At 48.7% G+C, this 23,726-nt stretch overlaps 1 protein-coding gene across 4 annotated transcripts in view; it reads right to left on the reverse strand.

The window, feature by feature from the left end:
• The window catches only part of slc39a14 (solute carrier family 39 member 14), a 63,431-nt gene that overhangs the window by 17,442 nt on the left and 22,263 nt on the right, over positions 1–23,726 (reverse strand). For 2 of the 4 annotated variants that reach the window (XM_064936672.1, XM_064936674.1), the window contains exons 5-7: positions 17,767–17,936; positions 16,169–16,291; positions 4,541–4,690 (exon numbers count right to left, since the gene is read on the reverse strand). In XM_064936672.1, coding sequence (XP_064792744.1) covers positions 4,541–4,690; positions 16,169–16,291; positions 17,767–17,936 — 443 coding nt within the window. Of the gene's footprint in view, positions 1–4,540; positions 4,691–16,168; positions 16,292–17,766; positions 17,937–19,203; positions 19,684–23,726 lie in introns of those variants that run through there. The other 2 variants (XM_064936675.1, XM_064936673.1) reach the window with 2 other exon arrangements.

Below are 23,726 nucleotides of genomic sequence, written 5' to 3' on the forward strand. Positions count from 1 at the left end.
CAGTTTCTTGGCAATTTCTCGAATGGAATAGCCTTCATTTCTCAGAACAAGAATAGACTGATGAGTTTCTGAAGAAAGGTCTTTGTTTCTAGCCATTTTGAGCCTGTAATCGAACCCACAAATGCTGATGCTCCAGATACTCAACTAGTCTAAAGGACAGTTTTATTGCTTCTTTAATCAGAACACCAGTTTTCAGCTGTGTTAACATAATTGCAAAAGGGTTTTCTAATGATCAATTAGCCTTTTAAAATTAAAAACTTGGATTAGCTAACAACGTGTCATTGGAACACAGGAGTGATGGTTGCTGATAATGGGCCTCTGTAAGCCATTTAGATATTCCATTAAAAATCTGGCGTTTTCAGCTATAATACTAATTTACAACATTATCTACATTGTATTTCAGATCAATTTCATGTTATTTTAATGGACAAAAAAAATGTGCTTTTCTTTCAAAAACAAGGACATTTCTATGTGACCCCAAACCTTTGAACGGTAGTGTATATACAGTACCAGTCCAAAATTTGGATTTGTGTAGACATCAAAACAATTAAATAACATATGGAATCATCTAGTAACCCAAAAAGTGTTACACAAATCAAAACATATTTTATATTTGAGGTTCTTCAAAGTAGCCACCCTTTGCCTAGATGACAGCTTTGCACACTCTTGGCATTCTCTCAACCAGCTTCATGAGGTAGTCACCTGGAATGCATTTCAATTAACAGGTGTGCCTTGTTAAAAGGTTAATTTGTGGAATTTCTTTCCTTCTTAATGCGTTTGAGCCAATCAGTTGTGTTGTGACAAGGTAGGGGTGGTATACAGAAGATAGCCCTATTTGGTAAAATAACAAGTTCATATTATGGAAGGAACAGCTCAAATAAACAAAGAGAAATGACACTCCATTACATTAAGACATGAAGATCAGTCAATCCGGAAAAAGTGCAGTAGCAAAAACCATCAAGAGCTATGATGAAACTGGCTCTCATGAGGACCGCCACAGGAAAGGAAGACCCAGAGTTACCTCTGCTGTGCTATGATGAAACTGGCTCTCATGAGGACCGCCACAGGAAAGGAAGACCCAGAGTAACCTCTGCTGTGGTATGATGAAACTGGCTCTCATGAGGACCGCCACAGGAAAGGAAGACCCAGAGTAACCTCTGCTGTGGTATGATGAAACTGGCTCTCATGAGGACCGCCACAGGAAAGGAAGACCCAGAGTTACCTCTGCTGTGGTATGATGAAACTGGCTCTCATGAGGACCGCCACAGGAAAGGAAGACCCAGAGTTACCTTTGCTGTGGTATGATGAAACTGGCTCTCATGAGGACCACCGCAGGAAAGGAAGACCCAGAGTTACCTCTGCTGTGGTATGATGAAACTGGCTCTCATGAGGACCGCCACAGGAAAGGAAGACCCAGAGTTACCTCTGCTGTGGTATGATGAAACTGGCTCTCATGAGGACCGCCACAGGAAAGGAAGACCCAGAGTTACCTCTGCTGTGGTATGATGAAACTGGCTCTCACGAGGACCGCCACAGGAAAGGAAGACCCAGAGTTACCTCTGCTGTGGTATGATGAAACTGGCTCTCACGAGGACCGCCACAGGAAAGGAAGACCCAGAGTAACCTCTGCTGTGGTATGATGAAACTGTCTCTCATGAGGACCGCCACAGGAAAGGAAGACCCAGAGTTACCCTCAGATTGCAGCCCAAATAAATGCTTCAGCGTTCCAAGTAACAGACACATCTCAACATCAACTGTTCAGAGGAGACTGTGTGAATCGGGCTTCATGGTCGAATTACTGAAAAGAAACCACTACTAAAAGGACGGCAATAAGGAGACTTGATTGGGCCAAGAAACACGAGCAACGAACATTAGACCGGTGGAAATCTGTCCTTTGGTCCGAGTAGTCCAAATGTGAGATTTTTGGTTCCAACTCCCGTGTCTTTGTGAGACGCAGAGTAGGTGAACGGATGATTTCTGCATGTGTAGTTCCCACCGTGAAGCATGGAGGAGGTGGTGTGATGGTGCTTTGCTGGTGACACTGATTTATTTAGAATTCAAGGCACACTTAACCAACATGGCTACCACAGCATTCTGCAGCGATATGTTATCCTATCTGGTTTGTGCTTAGTGGGACTATCATTTGTTTTTCAACAGAACAATAACCCAAAACACACCTCCAGGCTGTGTAAGGGCTATTTGACCAAGAATGAGAGTGATGGAGTGCTGCATCAGATGACCTGGCCCCACAATCACCCGACCTCAACCCAATTGAGATCGTTTTGGGATGAGTTGGACCGCAGAGTGAAGGAAAAGCAGCCAACAACTGCTCAGCATATGTGGGAACTCCTTCAAGACTGTTGGAAAAGCATTCCTCATGAAGCTGGTTGAGAAAATGCCAAGAGAGTGCAAAGCTGTCATCAAGGCAAAGGGTGGCTACTTTGAAGAATCTAAAACATAAAATGTTGATTTTTTTTAATCACTTTTTTGGTAAGTACATTATTCTCTATTATTATTTCATAGCTTTGGCGTCTTCACTATTATTCAACAATGTAGAAAATAGTAAAAATAACGAAAAAACCCTTGAATGAGTAGGTGTCCAAACTTTTGACTGGTACACTTTTGACTGACACACACACAACACTATGTGGACACCACTTCAATTTAGTGGATTTGGCTATTTCAGCTTGGCGCAATGCCAAGCATCGGCTGGAGTGATGTAAAGCTCTCCGCCATTGGACTCTGGAGCAGTGGAAACGTATTCTCTGTGTGTCAGTGTGGAGGTGAGTGTCTCTCTCACCAGTGGTGTCAGTATGGAGGTGAGTGTCTCTGTCTCTCTCACCAGTGGTGTCAGTGTGGAGGTGAGTGTCTCTCTCACCGGTGGTGTCAGTGTGGAGGTGAGTGTGTCTGTCTCTCTCACCGGTGGTGTCAGTGTGGAGGTGAGTGTCTATCTCACCGGTGGTGTCAGTGTGGAGGTGAGTGTCTCTCTCACCGGTGGTGTCAGTGTGGAGGTGAGTGTCTCTCTCACCGGTGGTGTCAGTGTGGAGGTGAGTGTCTCTGTCTATCTCACCGGTGGTGTCAGTGTGGAGGTGAGTGTCTCTCTCACCAGTGGTGTCAGTGTGGAGGTGAGTGTCTCTCTCACCGGTGGTGTCAGTGTGGAGGTGAGTGTCTCTCTCTCACCGGTGGTGTCAGTGTGGAGGTGAGTGTCTCTCTCACCGGTGGTGTCAGTGTGGAGGTGAGTGTCTCTGTCTATCTCACCGGGGGTGTCAGTGTAGAGGTGAAGGTCTCTGTCTATCTCACCGGTGGTGTCAGTGTGGAGGTGAGTGTCTCTCTCACCGGTGGTGTCAGTGTGGAGGTGAGTGTCTCTCTCACCGGTGGTGTCAGTGTGGAGGTGAGTGTCTCTCTCACCAGTGGTGTCAGTGTGGAGGTGAGTGTGTCTGTCTCTCTCACCAGTGGTGTCAGTGTGGAGGTGAGTGTCTCTCTCACCGGTGGTGTCAGTATGGAGGTGAGTGTGTCTGTCTCTCTCACCGGTGGTGTCAGTGTGGAGGTGAGTGTCTCTCTCACCGGTGGTGTCAGTGTGGAGGTGAGTCTCTCTCTCACCGGTGGTGTCAGTGTGTAGGTGAGTGTCTCTCTCACCGGTGGTGTCAGTGTGGAGGTGAGTGTCTCTCCCTCACCAGTGGTGTCAGTGTGGAGGTGAGTGTCTCTCTCTCACCGATGGTGTCAGTGTGGAGGTGAGTGTCTCTCTCACCGGTGGTGTCAGTGTGGAGGTGAGTGTCTCTCTCTCACCGCTGGTGTCAGTGTGGAGGTGAGTGTCTCTCTCACCGGTGGTGTCAGTGTGGAGGTGAATGTCTCTCTCACCGCTGGTGTCAGTGTGGAGGTGAGTGTCTCTCTCTCACCGGTGGTGTCAGTGTGGAGGTGAGTGTCTCTCTCACCGGTGGTGTCAGTGTGGAGGTGAGTGTCTCTGTCTCTCTCACCGGTGGTGTCAGTGTGGAGGTGAGTGTCTCTCCCTCACTGGTGGTGTCAGTGTGGAGGTGAGTGTCTCTCCCTCACCGGTGGTGTCAGTGTGGAGGTGAGTGTCTCTCTCACCGGTGGTGTCAGTGTGGAGGTGAGTGTCTCTGTCTCTCTCACCGGTGGTGTCAGTGTGGAGGTGAGTGTCTCTCTCACCGGTGGTGTCAGTGTGGAGGTGAGTGTCTCTCTCTCACCGGTGGTGTCAGTGTGTAGGTGAGTGTCTCTCTCTCACCGGTGGTGTCAGTGTGTAGGTGAGTGTCTCTCTCACCGGTGGTGTCAGTGTGGAGGTGAGTGTCTCTCTCACCGGTGGTGTCAGTGTGGAGGTGAGTGTCTCTCTCTCACCGGTGGTGTCAGTGTGGAGGTGAGTGTCTCTCTCTCACCGGTGGTGTCAGTGTGGAGGTGAGTGTCTCTCTCTCACCGGTGGTGTCAGTGTGGAGGTGAGTGTCTCTGTCTCTCTCACCGGTGGTGTCAGTGTGGAGGTGAGTGTCTCTCTCACCGGTGGTGTCAGTGTGGAGGTGAGTGTCTCTCTCACCGGTGGTGTCAGTGCAGGGGTGAGCATGCGGTCCCCCTCTCCTCCGTCCACTTTGGGCAGGTTAAGCCCCGCCTCTCCACTCTGCTGCAGCTTCTCTGTCACGCCCTCTTCCATGTCTCCGTTGGCTGGGAAATGGCTGTGTTCATGGCCCTGGAGGGGGGGAGCAAGAGAGAGAGAAAGAGCGAGAGAGAATAAGAGAGAGAGAGAGCGAGAGAGCGAGAGAGAAAGAGCGAGAGAGAGAGAAAGAGCGAGAGAGAGAGAGAGAGAGAAAGAGAGAAAGAGCGAGAGAGAGGAATCAGAAGTCCATACCAGTCACATGAAAAGTATTTTAACGACGCCACGGTAAAGCACAGCTCTCAGTCGGCCCCTGTACAGTATATGGGTCAAGTAGACCATGTAATTGGTTTAAGAGGCCACACCTGACCTGTGTTTGTTAAGGTATTACATTGGCTTGGCAGTTCAGGGCTTCATCATATGGCTCAAAGCTGCACTATGCTGAAGGTCCAATAGGAGGAAGCATCACCTCAGACAATGTCAACAACAGACCCGTAAGGCAGATGACATGAGTGTGTGTGTTTCTCTACTACACTACTACATACAGGGGTTACTCTGGGTCATAGCAACGCATCAAATAAACATCTCATCAACCACCACTGACCAGATTAAAACTATCCACAGATACTAGCATCGCTAAGCAACCTTCCCGGGACTTTCCCTGGGCTACAGAGACGGGTCCAGTGATGGTAGTACAGTGTTCTTTCATGTCTCTATTCTACATTCTCATTTTCACAGCTTGATTGTTTACTGTGGAAAAATGGCACCAATGTGAAGAACCTTTTTGAGACAGTTCACACCGTCGCTCCAAATCAAACTGGTTTCTTTCCAGGAAGGTAAATTCTCATTTATCATCAGTGGATTTATCATCGTCTCACACTAAACGATGTGACGCATCTCTCTCGGCGTCCAGCTGGTTGGTCTGACACGTACAGTAGTCACTGGTAAATTAGAATATATTCAGAGAATAGTTACGACAGTTAACCCACTGTTCCCCGGGCGCCGAAGACGTGGATATCGATTCTGGCAGCCCCCCGACACCTCTCTGATTCAGAGGGGAAGACGTGGATATCGACTATGCACCCCCGACACCTCTCTGATTCAGAGGGGAAGACGTGGATATCGACTATGCCCCCCCCCCGACACCTCTCTGATTCAGAGGGGAAGACGTGGATATCGACTATGCCCCCCCCGACACAGAGGGGAAGACGTGGATATCGACTATGCCCCCCCCCCGACACCTCTCTGATTCAGAGGGGAAGACGTGGATATCGACTATGCCCCCCCCCCGACACCTCTCTGATTCAGAGGGGAAGACGTGGATATCGATTATGGCCCCCCCCGACACCTCTCTGATTCAGAAGGGAAGACGTGGATATCGATTATGGCCCCCCCCGACACCTCTCTGATTCAGAGGTGTTGGGTTAAATGCAGGAGTCACATTTCATTTGTACGACTGACTTGGTATTCCCCTTTCATTCCACGCTTACTGTGCCTTCAGAACATATTCATGCCCCTGGACTTATTCCACATTGTTGTGTTACAGCCTGAATTCAAAAAATGGATTAAACATTCTCTCACCCATCTACACAAAATACCCCATCATGACAAAATGAAAAAAAAAAAGTTTTTAAAATTTTAAATAGCCAATTTATGTAAGTGCACACACCTCTGGGTCAATACTTTGGAGAAGCACCTGTAGCAGCGAGTAGAGCGGCAAGTCTTTCTGGGTAAGTCTAACATGCTGACCAGACAGCACGCTGGTTTTGATCATCCACACAATCGGGACACGCAGATTGAAATATCAAAACAAACTCTGAACCAACTTTATTCACTTGGGGACAGGTTGAAAAGCATTAAACATTTATGGCAATTTAGCTAGCTAGCTTGCTGTTGCTAGCTAATCTGTCCTGGGATATAAACATTGGGTTGTTATTTTACCTGAAATGCACAAGGTCCTTTACTCTGACAATTAATCCACTGACAAAAAGGGTAAAAGTTAAGTTTCTAGTAACCTCTCCTCCTTCAGGCTTCTTCTTCTTTGGACTTTAAATGGCGATTGACAACCAACTTCAAGGTGCATTACCACCACCAACTGGACAGGAGTGTGGAGCTCAGATCATCTTTCAATCACCCAAGTGGGTATATGCTCCTAAAAAACACGCTGACCAGGTCGCCAGGTGTACGGTGCTTCCTCCGACACATTGGTGCGGCTGGCTTCCGAGTTGGATGTGCATTGTATCAAGAAGCTTGGTTGGGTTGTGTTTCGGAGGACGCATGGCTCTCGACCTTTGCGTCTCCACAGTCCGTACGGGAGTTTCAGCGATGAGACAAGACTGTAACGACTACCAATTGGATACCACGAAATTGGGGAGAAATAAGGGGTAAAAAAAAGATTAGGTCAAAACTGTAGCTCAGCCATTCAGGTAAATTCCCTGTCTATTCAGCAACTTCTGTAGATTTGGACTTGTGTTTTAGGTTATTGTCCTGCTGTTTTAGGTTATTGTCCTGCTGAAAGGTGAATTCAGTGTTTGGTTGTCTACTTTCCACCAGGTTTTTCCTCTAGGATTTTGCCTGTGCTTAGCTTCATTTAGCGTCCTTCTGTATTTTTCTCAGTATTACTTTAGAGCCTTGATGCAAAACAGGATGCTTGTTTTGGAATATTTATATTCTGTCCAGGCTTCTTTCTTTTCACTCTGTCATTTAGATTAGTATTTCGGGACTAACTACATTACAGACTCACCGACCGAACGCTACAGACTCACCGACCGAACGCTACAGACTCACCGACCGAACGCTACAGACTCACCGACCGAACGCTACAGACTCACCGACCGAACGCTACAGACTCACCGACCGAACGCTACAGACTCACCGACCGAACGCTACAGACTCACCGACCGAACGCTACAGACTCACCGACCGAACGCTACAGACTCACCGACCGAACGCTACAGACTCACCGACCCGAACGCTACAGACTCACCGACCGAACGCTACAGACTCACCGACCCGAACGCTACAGACTCACCGACCGAACGCTACACACTCACCGACCGAACGCTACAGACTCACCGACCGAACGCTACAGACTCACCGACCGAACGCTACAGACTCACCGACCGAACGCTACAGACTCACCGACCGAACGCTACAGACTCACCGACCGAACGCTACAGACTCACCGACCGAACGCGACAGAACGCTACAGACACACCGACAGAACGCTACAGACTCCGACAGAACGCTACAGACTCCGACAGAACGCTACAGACTCCGACAGAACGCTACAGACTCACCGACAGAACGCTACAGACTCACCGACAGAACGCTACAGACTCACCGACCGAACGCTACAGACTCACCGACCGAACGCTACAGACTCACCGACCGAACGCTACAGACTCACCGACCGAACGCTACAGACTCACCGACCGAACGCTACAGACTCACCGACCCGAACGCTACAGACTCACCGACCGAACGCTACAGACTCACCGACCGAACGCTACAGACTCACCGACCCGAACGCTACAGACTCACCGACCGAACGCTACAGACTCACCGACCCGAACGCTACAGACTCACCGACCGAACGCTACAGACTCACCGACCCGAACGCTACAGACTCACCGACCGAACGCTACAGACTCACCGACCCGAACGCTACAGACTCACCGACCCGAACGCTACAGACTCACCGACCCGAACGCTACAGACTCACCGACCCGAACGCTACAGACTCACCGACCCGAACGCTACAGACTCACCGACCGAACGCTACAGACTCACCGACCGAACGCTACAGACTCACCGACCGAACGCTACAGACTCACCGACCGAACGCTACAGACTCACCGACCGAACGCTACAGACTCACCGACCGAACGCTACAGACTCACCGACCGAACGCTACAGACTCACCGACCGAACGCGACAGAACGCTACAGACACACCGACAGAACGCTACAGACTCCGACAGAACGCTACAGACTCCGACAGAACGCTACAGACTCACCGACAGAACGCTACAGACTCACCGACAGAACGCTACAGACTCCCCGACAGAACGCTACAGACTCCCGACAGAACGCTACAGACTCCCGACAGAACGCTACAGACTCCCGACAGAACGCTACAGACTCCCCGAAAGAACGCTACAGACTCCCCGACAGAACGCTACAGACTCCCGACAGAACGCTACAGACTCCCCGACAGAACGCTACAGACACACCGACAGAACGCTACAGACTCCGACAGAACGCTACAGACTCACCGACAGAACGCTACAGACTCACCGACAGAACGCTACAGACTCACCGACAGAACGCTACAGACTCACCGACAGAACGCTACAGACTCCCCGACAGAACGCTACAGACTCACCGACCGAACGCTACAGACTCACCGACCGAACGCTACAGACTCACCGACCGAACGCTACAGACTCACCGACCCGAACGCTACAGACTCACCGACAGAACGCTACAGACTCACCGACCGAACGCTACAGACTCACCGACCCGAACGCTACAGAACGCTACAGACACACCGACAGAACGCTACAGACTCCGACAGAACGCTACAGACTCACCGACAGAACGCTACAGACTCACCGACAGAACGCTACAGACTCCCCGACAGAACGCTACAGACTCCCGACAGAACGCTACAGACTCCCCGACAGAACGCTACAGACTCCCCGACAGAACGCTACAGACTCCCCCGACAGAACGCTACAGACTCCCCGACAGAACGCTACAGACTCCCCGACAGAACGCTACAGACTCCCGACAGAACGCTACAGACACACCGACAGAACGCTACAGACACACCGACAGAACGCTACAGACTCACCGACAGAACGCTACAGACTCACCGACAGAACGCTACAGACTCACCGACAGAACGCTACAGACTCACCGACAGAACGCTACAGACTCCCCGACAGAACGCTACAGACTCCCCGACAGAACGCTACAGACTCCCCGACAGAACGCTACAGACTCCCCGACAGAACGCTACAGACTGACCGACAGACTCACCGACAGAACGCTACAGACTCACCGACAGAACGCTACAGACTCACCGACAGAACGCTACAGACTCACCGACAGAACGCTACAGACTCACCGACAGAACGCTACAGACTCACCGACAGACTCACCGACAGAACGCTACAGACTCACCGACAGAACGCTACAGACTCACCGACAGAACGCTACAGACTCACCGACAGAACGCTACAGACTCCGACAGAACGCTACAGACTCCGACAGAACGCTACAGACTCACCGACAGAACGCTACAGACTCCCCGACAGAACGCTACAGACTCCCCGACAGAACGCTACAGACTCCCCGACAGAACGCTACAGACTCCCCGACAGAACGCTACAGACTCCCCGACAGAACGCTACAGACTCCCCGACAGAACGCTACAGACTCCCGACAGAACGCTACAGACTCAACGACAGAACGCTACAGACTGACCGACAGACTCACCGACAGAACGCTACAGACTCACCGACAGAACGCTACAGACTCACCGACAGAACGCTACAGACTCACCGACAGAACGCTACAGACTCACCGACAGAACGCTACAGACTCACCGACAGACTCACCGACAGAACGCTACAGACTCACCGACAGAACGCTACAGACTCACCGACAGAACGCTACAGACTCACCGACAGAACGCTACAGACTCCGACAGAACGCTACAGACTCCGACAGAACGCTACAGACTCACCGACAGAACGCTACAGACTCCCCGACAGAACGCTACAGACTCCCCGACAGAACGCTACAGACTCCCGACAGAACGCTACAGACTCCCCGACAGAACGCTACAGACTCCCCGACAGAACGCTACAGACTCCCCGACAGAACGCTACAGACTCCCCGACAGAACGCTACAGACACACCGACAGAACGCTACAGACTCCGACAGAACGCTACAGACTCCGACAGAACGCTACAGACTCACCGACAGAACGCTACAGACTCACCGACAGAACGCTACAGACTCCCCGACAGAACGCTACAGACTCCCCGACAGAACGCTACAGACTCCCCGACAGAACGCTACAGACTCCCCGACAGAACGCTACAGACTCAACGACAGAACGCTACAGACTGACCGACAGACTCACCGACAGAACGCTACAGACTCACCGACAGAACGCTACAGACTCACCGACAGAACGCTACAGACTCACCGACAGAACGCTACAGACTCCCCGACAGAACGCTACAGACTCCCCGACAGAACGCTACAGACACACCGACAGAACGCTACAGACTCCGACAGAACGCTACAGACTCACCGACAGAACGCTACAGACTCACCGACAGAACGCTACAGACTCACCGACAGAACGCTACAGACTCCCCGACAGAACGCTACAGACTCACCGACCGGACGCTACAGACTCACCGACCGAACGCTACAGACTCACCGACCGGACGCTACAGACTCACCGACCGAACGCTACAGACTCACCGACCGAACGCTACAGACTCACCGACCGAACGCTACAGACTCACCGACCGAACGCTACAGACTCACCGACCGAACGCTACAGACTCACCGACAGAACGCTACAGACTCACCGACCGAACGCTACAGACTCACCGACCGAACGCTACAGAACGCTACAGACACACCGACAGAACGCTACAGACTCCGACAGAACGCTACAGACTCACCGACAGAACGCTACAGACTCACCGACAGAACGCTACAGACTCCCCGACAGAACGCTACAGACTCCCCGACAGAACGCTACAGACTCCCGACAGAACGCTACAGACTCCCCGACAGAACGCTACAGACTCCCCGACAGAACGCTACAGACTCCCCGACAGAACGCTACAGACTCCCCGACAGAACGCTACAGACTCCCCGACAGAACGCTACAGACACACCGACAGAACGCTACAGACTCCGACAGAACGCTACAGACTCACCGACAGAACGCTACAGACTCACCGACAGAACGCTACAGACTCACCGACAGAACGCTACAGACTCACCGACAGAACGCTACAGACTCCCCGACAGAACGCTACAGACTCCCCGACAGAACGCTACAGACTCCCCGACAGAACGCTACAGACTCCCCGACAGAACGCTACAGACTCAACGACAGAACGCTACAGACTGACCGACAGACTCACCGACAGAACGCTACAGACTCACCGACAGAACGCTACAGACTCACCGACAGAACGCTACAGACTCACCGACAGAACGCTACAGACTCACCGACAGAACGCTACAGACTCACCGACAGACTCACCGACAGAACGCTACAGACTCACCGACAGAACGCTACAGACTCACCGACAGAACGCTACAGACTCACCGACAGAACGCTACAGACTCCGACAGAACGCTACAGACTCCGACAGAACGCTACAGACTCCCGACAGAACGCTACAGACTCCCCGACAGAACGCTACAGACTCCCGACAGAACGCTACAGACTCCCCGACAGAACGCTACAGACTCCCCCGACAGAACGCTACAGACTCCCCGACAGAACGCTACAGACTCCCCGACAGAACGCTACAGACACACCGACAGAACGCTACAGACTCCGACAGAACGCTACAGACTCCGACAGAACGCTACAGACTCACCGACAGAACGCTACAGACTCACCGACAGAACGCTACAGACTCCCCGACAGAACGCTACAGACTCCCCGACAGAACGCTACAGACTCCCCGACAGAACGCTACAGACTCAACGACAGAACGCTACAGACTGACCGACAGACTCACCGACAGAACGCTACAGACTCACCGACAGAACGCTACAGACTCACCGACAGAACGCTACAGACTCACCGACAGACTCACCGACAGAACGCTACAGACTCACCGACAGAACGCCACAGACTCCCCGACAGAACGCCACAGACTCCCCGACAGAACGCCACAGACTCACCGACAGAACGCTACAGACTCACCGACAGACTCCCCGACAGAACGCTACAGACTCACCGACAGAACGCTACAGACTCCCCGACAGAACGCTACAGACTCCCCGACAGAACGCTACAGACTCCCCGACAGAACGCTACAGACTCCCCGACAGAACGCTACAGACTCCCCGACAGAACGCCACAGACTCCCCGACAGAACGCCACAGACTCCCCGACAGAACGCCACAGACTCACCGACAGAACGCTACAGACTCACCGACAGACTCACCGACAGAACGCTACAGACTCACCGACAGAACGCTACAGACTCCCCGACAGAACGCTACAGACTCACCGAAAGTAAGCTACAGACTCCCCGACAGAACGCTACAGACTCCCCGACCGAACGCTACAGACTCCCCGACAGAACGCTACAGACTCCCCGACAGAACGCTACAGACTCCCCGACAGAACGCTAGACTCACCGACCGAACGCTACAGACTCCCCGACAGAACGCTACAGACTCCCCGACAGAACGCTACAGACTCCCCGCTTTCTCTTGTTGTGCTCTTTACAATGAACACGTGACTGGTGGCTCGGCTGTTCTGGGGAACTACGAAGTGCTTCATAATGTGGCAGGTGAAATGAAGAACATAATCTGCTTTATCTAACGTATTGCACAAGTTGACTGCAGGTATTAACTTAAAAAAGTTGATACAAATATTAAAATAAATAGTTGTGACGCCATAGACTGTATTAACCATACCATGGCTTTTTCCAAATACCCCGGAATACCGACCCAGCCTAACTCAATGCCTGCTTTTATATGTTTTACCCATCTACCAATACCCCGGAATACCAACCCAGCCTAACTCAATGCCTGCTTTTTAAATGTTTTACCCATCTACCAATCGGTGCCCTTCTTTGCGAGGCATTGGTAAAACCTCTCTCGTCTTTGTGGTTGAACCTGTGTTTGAAATTCACTGCTCGATTGAGGGACCTCTACAGATGTGTGAGGTACAGAGATGAGGTAGTCATTCAAAAATCACATTAAAACACTATTATAGCACAGAGAGAGTCCATGCAACTTACTAAGCAAATTTGTACTCCTGAACTTCTGAGTCTTCCGATAACAAAGGGATTGAATACTTATAAATCTCTTTTTAATCCATTTTAAATTCAGGCTGTAACAAAACTGGTTAAAAGTCCAGGGATGTGAATCATTTTCTGAAGACTCTGCATGTGAACTTGTGTTGCAGGTGTCTACTTCACTTCAGTCTGTCTTAATAAGTACACGTGTAATTATGAATGTGTCATTGACTCACGTCCAAGTAAGGTCTCCTCCAGGCTACACCACACAAAGCAAACAGACCCAACAACAACCGTCTGACGTCATCATCCCAGATGCATTAAGCAGAGGCAACACACCCGTTTCAGTTGAAGGCAACGGGTACTGTTCATAAAACCAACGCCCTGATACACAAGTTAAACCAGCCTTGACTCATATGATTTTATCCACATGGTCACAATGCAAACCGTAATATCTCTCCAGTCCATCTAAAGAGCGGATGCTTATCGGTGTGTGTGTGAAGAGCCCTGGTCGAGACTATGTTTATGAGCACCACAGAGCCCAGCTACAGAACAAGATTTCTCAACCTCGTCTTCTTGGAAGTTGGAATACCAGTCTTTTCACATTTGTTGAATTCCAACACCAGCACACCTGATTGAACTAGCCAAAAGGTGTTACGATAAATTAGTTGACGATTTGAAAAATCAGGTGATCTCGTGTTGGCACAAATATACTAGATGACTGTTGGTCCTGAAGCCTGGGTTCATTGGGCTGAGAAACGCTACAATATGGTCAGGTGTATTGGGTCACGTCTATAAGGTTATGAACTCACCAAAAAAAAGAAACATGCCTCTTTCAAAAGATAATTCGTAAAAGTCCAAATAACTTCTAAGATCTTCATTGGAAAGGGTTTAAATACTGTTTCCCATGCTTGTTCAATGAACCATAAACAATTAACGAACATGCACCTGTGGAAAGGTTGTTAAGACACTAACAGCTTACAGACGGTAGGCAATTAAGGTCACAGTTATGACAATGTAGGACACTAAAGAGGCCTTTCTACGGACTCTGAAAAACACCAAAAGAAAGATGCCCAAGGTCTCTGCTAATCTGCGTGAACGTGCCTTAGGCATGCTGCAAGGAGGCATGAGGACTGCAGATGTGACCAGGGCAATAAACTACAATGTCTAATGTGAGACGCCTAAGGCAGCGCTACAGGGAGACAGGACGGGCAGCTGATCATCCTCGCAGTGGCAGAGTACTTGTAACAACATCTGCACAGGATCGGTACATCCAAACATCACACCTGCGGGACAGGTACAGGATGGAAACAACAACTGCCCGAGTTACACCAGCAACGCACAATCCCTCCGTCAGTGCTCAGACTGTCCGCAATAGGCTGAGAGGCTGGACTGAGGGCTTGTAGGCCTGTTGTAAGGCAGGTCCTCACCAGACATCACTGGCAACAACGTCGCCTATGGGCACAAACCCACCGTCTCTGGCCCAGACAGGACTGGCAAAAAGTGTTTTTCACTGACGAGTCATGGTTTTGTCTCACCAGGGGTGATGGTTGGATTCGCGTTCATCGTCGAAGGAATGAGCATTACACCGAGGCCTGTACTCTGGAGTGGGATCGATTTGGAGGTGGAGGGTCCGTCATGATCTGGGGTGGTGTGTCACAGCGTCATCGGACTGAGCTTGTTGCCATTGCAGGCAATCTCAACGCTGTGCGTTACAGGGGAGACATCCTCCTCCCTCATGTGGTACCCTTCCTACAGGCTCATCCTGACATGACCCTCCAGCATGACAATGCCACCAGACATACTGCTTGTTCTGTGTGTGATTTCCTGCAAGACAGGAATGTCCGTGTTCTGCCATGGCCAGCAAAGAGCCTGGATCTCAATCCCATTGAGCACGTCTGGGATCTGTTGGATCGGAGGGTGAGAGCTAGGGCCATTCCCCCCAGAAATATCCGGGAACTTGCAGGTGCTTTGGTGGAAGAGTGGGGTAACATCTCACAGCAAGAACTGGCAAATCTGGCAGTCAACGAGGAGGAGATGCACTGCAGTACTTAATGCAGCTGGTGGCCACACCAGATTGACTGACTGTTACTTTTGATTTTGACCCCCCCCTTTGTTCAGGGACACATTATTACATTTATGTTAGTCACATGTCTGTGGAACTTGTTCAGTTTATGTCTCAGTTGTTGAATCTTGTTATGTTCATACCAATATTTACATATGTTAAGTTTGCTGAAAATAAACGCAGTTGACAGAGGACGTTCCTTTTTTTTTCTGAGTTTATAATGCATGTGCAGTACATAACACTTCTCTGGTTTCTGACCGATCCCAATACGTTCACACATTAGTCACACATTTGCACCAGGCAAACAAATGTCATGTTTTTAAAAATGTGCCATTTAAACCTCTTGAACCCTTAAACCTTTAAAACCGTACAAAAACACACAGGGTGAAAGCAATGACACATCTCATGTTTGTCATCCTTGTGCATTTTTCAGTCGTTTACCTCACCGTTACCCAAAGCAAAAGTTGTTGAACGCAGACTCACCTTATCCTTGGGTTTGAGCAGCATCTTGAGGACCTTCTCAGTGAAGAAGAAGAGGTAGAACCCTCCAAACACCACCGTGGACTTAGACACATAGTTATCCACCATAGGGTTAAAACCAAATGCCTAGAGAGGACAATATACATAGTTAACTATAATGCATCAGTCAAATTGGTTAATAGCAGGGTATTACATCGGACTGTGAAAATATATAATTGGCTTGATTGAACTAGCTAGGGACTCTTACATGGGAAGAGAACCAAATTGTGGCTGCGTCATGATTCAGCACAATTGAAGCTGAACATGTCATTTACGGCCATTTTCTCACTCTAAATCGAGGTCTCTGACCTACTGTATGCGTTTATATTTTATTTATTTTACCTTTATTTAACCAGGTAGGCAAGTTGAGAACAAGTTCTCATGTGGCATTGAGAATGATTTTCAGTACATACATTTTTTTTTTTAAAGATTGGTTATAAACAATCCCTAACTTCACACTTGTCAGTGTTATTTTATAAAATGGTATGTGAACAATACTAGGTGACAACTAATCTCAGGAAGTCAAATGTTAAGTAAATTCTCCCTGATATCTTATTGAGACTATGAGGGAAAGACACAACAGCCCCTGGCTGGCTGGCTGCAGGGACAGAATATTACAAACGCTAGCCAGTTTCTCTCCTCAAGGACACAGTACCAGGCTAAGAGATAGCCTACTGTTATAAACAGCACCAATCAAATAAAAACATGGTTTAGAGCGCTATCAAATGGCAACATACTGCTTCAAGCGTTTAAAAAAAAAACAGACAGTTGTATCTGTATTTCACTGTAATCAGCACATTCGCTAACACCTTGGGCTGTTTGTCTGCTAAGGTCATCTACTGTCTGGTTCCAAATATGACCAACTCTTCTCTGCCATGTTGGTTTGGGATCGTGTGACAACTGATATGTGCTGGGTTTTCTGGTGCAAAATACACCCAGGTGGAGGAGGTGAATTTGGTATTTCATCTAAGAACAGACTAAAGCTACAGACACTATTTTTCCTCAGTGCTTAACCCCTTTCCAGGAAGGCCCACCAGCAGCTCAACGGATCTGCTTTTCAAAATCATCTAAAGGGGGCAATAAAGTGACACTGGTAATTAAGTGTGTGGTTCTCCTAATTAATCTATGGGCCGGGCATGACCGTAGTTAAGTCTGGTTTCATTTGGGCTGAGGGCTGCTTGAAGGGAGGGAACACCTGAGGTAGAGGAGCACATCCTATTTCCTATATAGTGCACTACTTTTGGCCATAGCTTCAGCCAAACGTAGGGCACTATAAAAGGAAATAGGGTGCCAGAAGTAGTGCACTACATAGGGAACTAAAGTATTTCACTACATAGGGAATAGGTTTCTGAAGTTGTTCAATAAATAAGGGAGTGCACTACATAGGGAATAGGGTGCCTAAAGGAGTGCACTACGTAGGGAATAGGGTGCCTAAAGGAGTGCACTACGTAGGGAATAGAGTGCCCTTCACACTACCTCTGGGATGAGCTGAAACAGGGCGTTGGAGTAGAGGGTGCCTAAAGGAGTGCACTACGTAGGGAATAGAGTGCCCTTCACACTACCTCTGGGATGAGCTGAAACAGGGCGTTGGAGTAGAGGGTGCCAATGGCCAGGGCTATGAAGTAGAGCAGCAGACGCTTGTAAAAGGTTTTCCTCATGAAGGGGACCACACTGGCCCCAACCAGCGAACACAGAGAAATGAAGGTCACACACAGGAAGCCATAGCCCCAAACTGACCACGACCGGGGGGGAGAGATAGAGGGGAGAGAAGGGGGACCAAAGAGAGGAAAAAAGGAAAATTAGTTAAATTAACATCATGAAATCATTAAAGATATTATTTTTCGCAGTAGAAGGATTAACCTGAGAACACCAGTTGATATCAGCCCTGAAGAAAATTATCACATCACCCTCAACAGTTCTGTTCCCAGAGAACAGGAAATACCCAATCAATGGACACTGACTGTCTATTCACAATCAATGTCCATTCACAGACCTGTGTGTGTGTGTGTGTGTGTGAGATCCCTGTATGATGAGGAGACACCATGATTTGTTTCTCATCAGACCAGTGTTCCAACCCCAAACAGCCTGTGATTAAGAGACGAGGGAGTAATTACGTCGTCGCAGATCAGAGGAAGCAGAATCCTCAGGCTTTCATGATGCAACCTGGAACCACCGAGGCTTAGACTGGAGCGGTCACACAATACAGGTGGGTATGAGGGAGTACGCAACGCAAGGCCGATCAAATAAAACCAGAGACAGATAGGGAAACGGTAGCTAGGAACACACACACACACACACACACACGCACCATTGTCTTTCGGGCCAGGTGCGTGTCTGCTCTGCACCACTCCACCAGCTAGCTGCCAGCTGCCCCAGGGCATGGTCTGAGCTCCTGCTGTCTCACTGCAGACAGACTAAACTGTCCCACTGCCTGAGAGCGTCATTTTATTCTTTACACCAAATTCACCAATCGTATTTTGAGGAAGGGGATAAAGTTGTGGAACACTGGGAGCAGCAAATACCCACTTGGCCTGGTTTCCCCTGAGGTGAGCTTAGAGGGGTACGATGCACTGTGCAGCCAGCCAACCAGCAGGTCAGCCAGCCGGCCTCTCTCAAAGGAGAATCAGTCTCACAGATGGCATATATATTCCACAGCCAGCGAAGAGTGCAGAGTAGCCAGACCAGCCCGTATAGACTCACACACAGATAAGAGAGAGAGAGAGAACAATCAGTCCAGAATTTCAGTGGCAGAAATAAAATCACAGTAGCTCTTTGATGACGACTGGTTGGTTGAACAGGACAATTCCCAAGCTGCTAATTACACCCACAGGAAGAAAGAGAAGGAAATGCCCAGGAGGAGGTGAAGAATAGAGAAGAGTGCTGTGGTCAGTGGGGCATTGTTGTTAAGGGAGTATATAGAGAGAGGGGATGGGGGAGAAATATTTTTTTTTGGGGGGGGGTGACTTTTTCCCCCAACAGGGGATTGATGGATACCACACCTCTGGCAAGAGCTGGAACACAGCGGTGGAGTAGAGCGTCCCGATGGACAGGGCGATGAAGAAGACGAGCGCCCGGCGCATGTGACTCGTCCTCATGAGGGGAACCAGGAACACACCGGTGAGAGAGAAGGCACTGACCAGGGTCACACTCAGAATAGAGAAACCCCACACTGATGGGAGAAGGAAGAAGAAGAGGAGGCACACGACACACCAAAGAGAGGGTTTGAAGTGAACACTGAAGCACACATGCCATTTGTTTAATATGAGAATTACTCTGTGTGCTGTGACAATGATCACAGAGGACTGTGACTACAGGAGCAATAATGATCACAGAGGACAGTGACTACAGGAGCAGTAATGATCACAGAAGACTGTGACTACAGGAGCAGTAATGATCACAGATCATGTGTGAGATGTCTGAGGGGGAGGTATCATAGGACGGTATGGAAGGGAAAGGGGATCAGTGGAAAGGGAAGGAGGAGGGGAGAAGTGGAAAGGGAAGGAGATCAGTGGAAAGGGAAGGAGATCAGTGGAAAGGGAAGGAGGAGGGGAGAAGTGGAAAGGGAAGGAGATCAGTGGAAAGGGAAGGAGATCAGTGGAAAGGGAAGGAGGAGGGGAGAAGTGGAAAGGGAAGGAGATCAGTGGAAAGGGAAGGAGATCAGTGGAAAGGGAAGGAGATCAGTGGAAAGGGAAGGAGGAGGGGAGAAGTGGAAAGGGAAGGAGATCAGTGGAAAGGGAAGGAGATCAGTGGAAAGGGAAGGAGATCAGTGGAAAGGGAAGGAGATCAGTGGAAAGGGAAGGAGGAGGGGAGAAGTGGAAAGGGAAGGAGATCAGTGGAAAGGGAAGGAGATCAGTGGAAAGGGAAGGAGATCAGTGGAAAGGGAAGGAGATCAGTGGAAAGGGAAGGAGGAGGGGAGAAGTGGAAAGGGAAGGAGATCAGTGGAAAGGGAAGGAGATCAGTGGAAAGGGAAGGAGATCAGTGGAAAGGGAAGGAGGAGGGGAGAAGTGGAAAGGGAAGGAGGAGGGGAGAAGTGGAAAGGGAAGGAGATCAGTGGAAAGGGAAGGAGGAGGGGAGAAGTGGAAAGGGAAGGAGATCAGTGGAAAGCGAAGGAGATCAGTGGAAAGCGAAGGAGATCAGTGGAAAGCGAAGGAGATCAGTGGAAAGCGAAGGAGATCAGTGGAAAGGGGAGAAGATAAGTGGAAAGGGAAGAAGATCAGTGGAAAGGGAAGGAGATCAGTGGAAAGGGAAGGAGGAGGGGAGAAGTGGAAAGGGAAGGAGATCAGTGGAAAGGGAAGGAGATCAGTGGAAAGGGAAGGAGATCAGTGGAAAGGGAAGGAGGAGGGGAGAAGTGGAAAGGGAAGGAGATCAGTGGAAAGGGAAGGAGATCAGTGGAAAGCGAAGGAGATCAGTGGAAAGCGAAGGAGATCAGTGGAAAGCGAAGGAGATCAGTGGAAAGGGGAGAAGATCAGTGGAAAGGGAAGGAGATCAGTGGAAAGGGAAGGAGATCAGTGGAAAGGGAAGGAGATCAGTGGAAAGGGAAGGAGATCAGTGGAAAGGGAAGGAGGAGGGGAGAAGTGGAAAGGGAAGGAGATCAGTGGAAAGGGAAGGAGATCAGTGGAAAGGGAAGGAGATCAGTGGAAAGGGAAGGAGGAGGGGAGAAGTGGAAAGGGAAGGAGATCAGTGGAAAGGGAAGGAGATCAGTGGAAAGGGAAGGAGGAGGGGAGAAGTGGAAAGGGAAGGAGATCAGTGGAAAGCGAAGGAGATCAGTGGAAAGCGAAGGAGATCAGTGGAAAGCGAAGGAGATCAGTGGAAAGCGAAGGAGATCAGTGGAAAGCGAAGGAGATCAGTGGAAAGGGGAGAAGATCAGTGGAAAGGGAAGAAGATCAGTGGAAAGGGAAGAAGATCAGTGGAAAGGGAAAGGGGATCAGTGGAAAGGGAAGGAGGGGATCAGTGGAAAGGGAAGGAGATCAGTGGAAAGGGAAGGAGGGGAGAAGTGGAAAGGGAAGGAGGGGATCAGTGGAAAGGGAAGGAGGGGAGAAGTGGAAAGGGAAGTAGGAGGGGATCAGTGGAATGGGAAGGAGGGGAGAAGTGGAAAGGGACGGAGGGGATCAGTGGAAAGGGAAGGAGGGGGGGGATCAGTGGAAAGGGAAGGAGGGGAGAAGTCACACTGTGGAAAGGTGCAGTCGACATGTAGACCACATTGCGGTGGTTTTGAGCATAAAACTCCTGTAATGTAAAAGAAGAGTTAAGAGATACGAGTTTCCTTTCAGCACACAAAAACACCTGCATCCTGTGGGAGAGGAAGCTCGGTTAACGTTGGTTGTGGCGTGGACTGCAGAAGTGACCAGGTCTGTAAGAAGAGTTTAGTTTATTAATTCTCGACCATTTCAAAAAACAAGCACACATAAAACTTGAAAAAGCCATATACATGCACATCAGTAAAATTATGGAGGATAACAAAGTCTGGGACTTATTTCCATTGTGGTCCTCTTAAAACCAGATGACTGGGCAAGATCCAACACTGTTCAACACAGTATGACAGCGCAATAATAAAACATGAAAAATAAGATCCAACACGGTTGAACACAGTATGACAGCGCAATAATAAAACATGAAAAATAAGATCCAACACGGTTGAACACAGTATGACAGCGCAATAATAAAACATGAAAAATAAGATCCAACACGGTTGAACACAGTATGACAGCGAAATAATAAAACATGAAAAATAAGATCCAACACGGTTGAACACAGTATGACAGCGCAATAATAAAACAAAGAAGAACATTATCTCATCATTGCAGTGACATCATAAGGTACATTCAAATGGACACAAAAGACAAACTGTTTTTTTTAATCTTAATTTTTTAAAGCAGGGCAGAGAGGATGTAGTTTTATGGGCGGAGGAAACTCATTCCTATGTTATTCAAAAAGGACTAGACCACTACGGTGTAAACAAAAGGTCGACCGATTATGATTTTTCAACGCCGACACCGAATATTGGAGGACCAAAAAAGCGGACACCGATTAATCGGCCAATTTTTTTTCCAAATGTATTTGTAATAATGACAATTACAACAATACTGAATGAACACTTATTTTAACTTAATATGATACATCAATAAAATCAATTTAGCCTCAAGTAAATAATGAAACATTTTGGTTTAAATAATGCAAAAACAAAGTGTTGGAGAAGAACGTAAAAGTGCAATATGTGCCATGTAAGAAAGCTAACGTTTAAGTTCCTTGCTCAGAACATGAAAACATATAAAAGCTTGTGGTTCCTTTTAACATGAGTCTTCAATATTCCCAGGTAAGAACTTTTAGGTTGAAGTTAATATAGGAAATATAGACTATTTCCCTCTATACCATGTGAATTTCATCAACCTTTGACTATTGGATGTTCTTATAGGCACTTTAGTATTGCCAGTGTAACAGTATAGCTTCCGTCCCTCTCCTTGATCCTCCCTGGGCTCGAACCAGGAACACAACGACAACAGCCACCCTCGAAGCAGCGTTACCCATGCAGAGCAAGGGAAACAACTACTAGAAGGCTCAGAGCGAGTGACGTTTGAAACGCTATTAGCGCGCGCTAACTAGCTGGCCATTTCACTTCGGTTACACCAGCCTCATCTCGGGAGTTGATAGGCTTGAAGTCATAAACAGTGCAATGCTTGACGCACAACGAAGAGCTGCTGGCAAAACGCACAAAAGTGCTGTTTGAATGAATGTGTACGCTCCTGCTTCTGCCTACCACCGCTCAGTCAGATACTTAGATACTTGTATGCTCAGTCAGATTATATGCAACGCAGGACACGCTAGATAATATCTAGTAATATCATCAACCATGTGTAGCTAACTAGTGATTATGATTGATTGTTTTTTATAAAGATAAGTTTAATGCTAGCTTGCAACTTATCTTGGCTTACTGCATTCGCGTAACAGGCAGTCTCCTTGTGGAGTGCAACGAAAGAGGGGCAGGTCGTTATTGAGTTGGACTAGTTAACTGTAAGGTTGCAAGATTGGATCCCCCGAGCTGACAAGGTGAAAATCTGTCGTTCTGCTCCTGAACGAGGCAGTTAACCCACTGTTCCCAGGCCGTCATTGAAAATAAGAATGTGTTCTTAACTGACTTGCCTAGTTAAATAAAGGTATAAAAAATATATATAAAAAAATGTAAAATTAAAAAAATTAAAAATATTCAATTTTTATTAATAATAATATATATATATATATATAAAAAAAATTTTTTTAAATCAGCGCCCAAAAATACAGATTTCCGATTGTAATGAAAACTTGAAATCGGCCCTAATTAAATCGGCCATTCCGATTAATCGGGCGACCTCTAGTGGAAACACTTGAAAGGAATGATCCATCCCACATCCTTGTCTGAAAGAAGCGTCGCTGACAGTTACATCCTGAGCCGTGTGGTTAGAACATGACATTTTACATTTGAGTAATTTAGTAGATGTGGTTATCGACAGCAACGTACAAGTGACTTATAATTAGTGCCCTCAAAGTA

The sequence above is a fragment of the Oncorhynchus masou genome, chromosome 25 (genome assembly GCF_036934945.1).
Source record: "Oncorhynchus masou masou isolate Uvic2021 chromosome 25, UVic_Omas_1.1, whole genome shotgun sequence".
Classification (NCBI taxonomy): domain Eukaryota; kingdom Metazoa; phylum Chordata; class Actinopteri; order Salmoniformes; family Salmonidae; genus Oncorhynchus; species Oncorhynchus masou.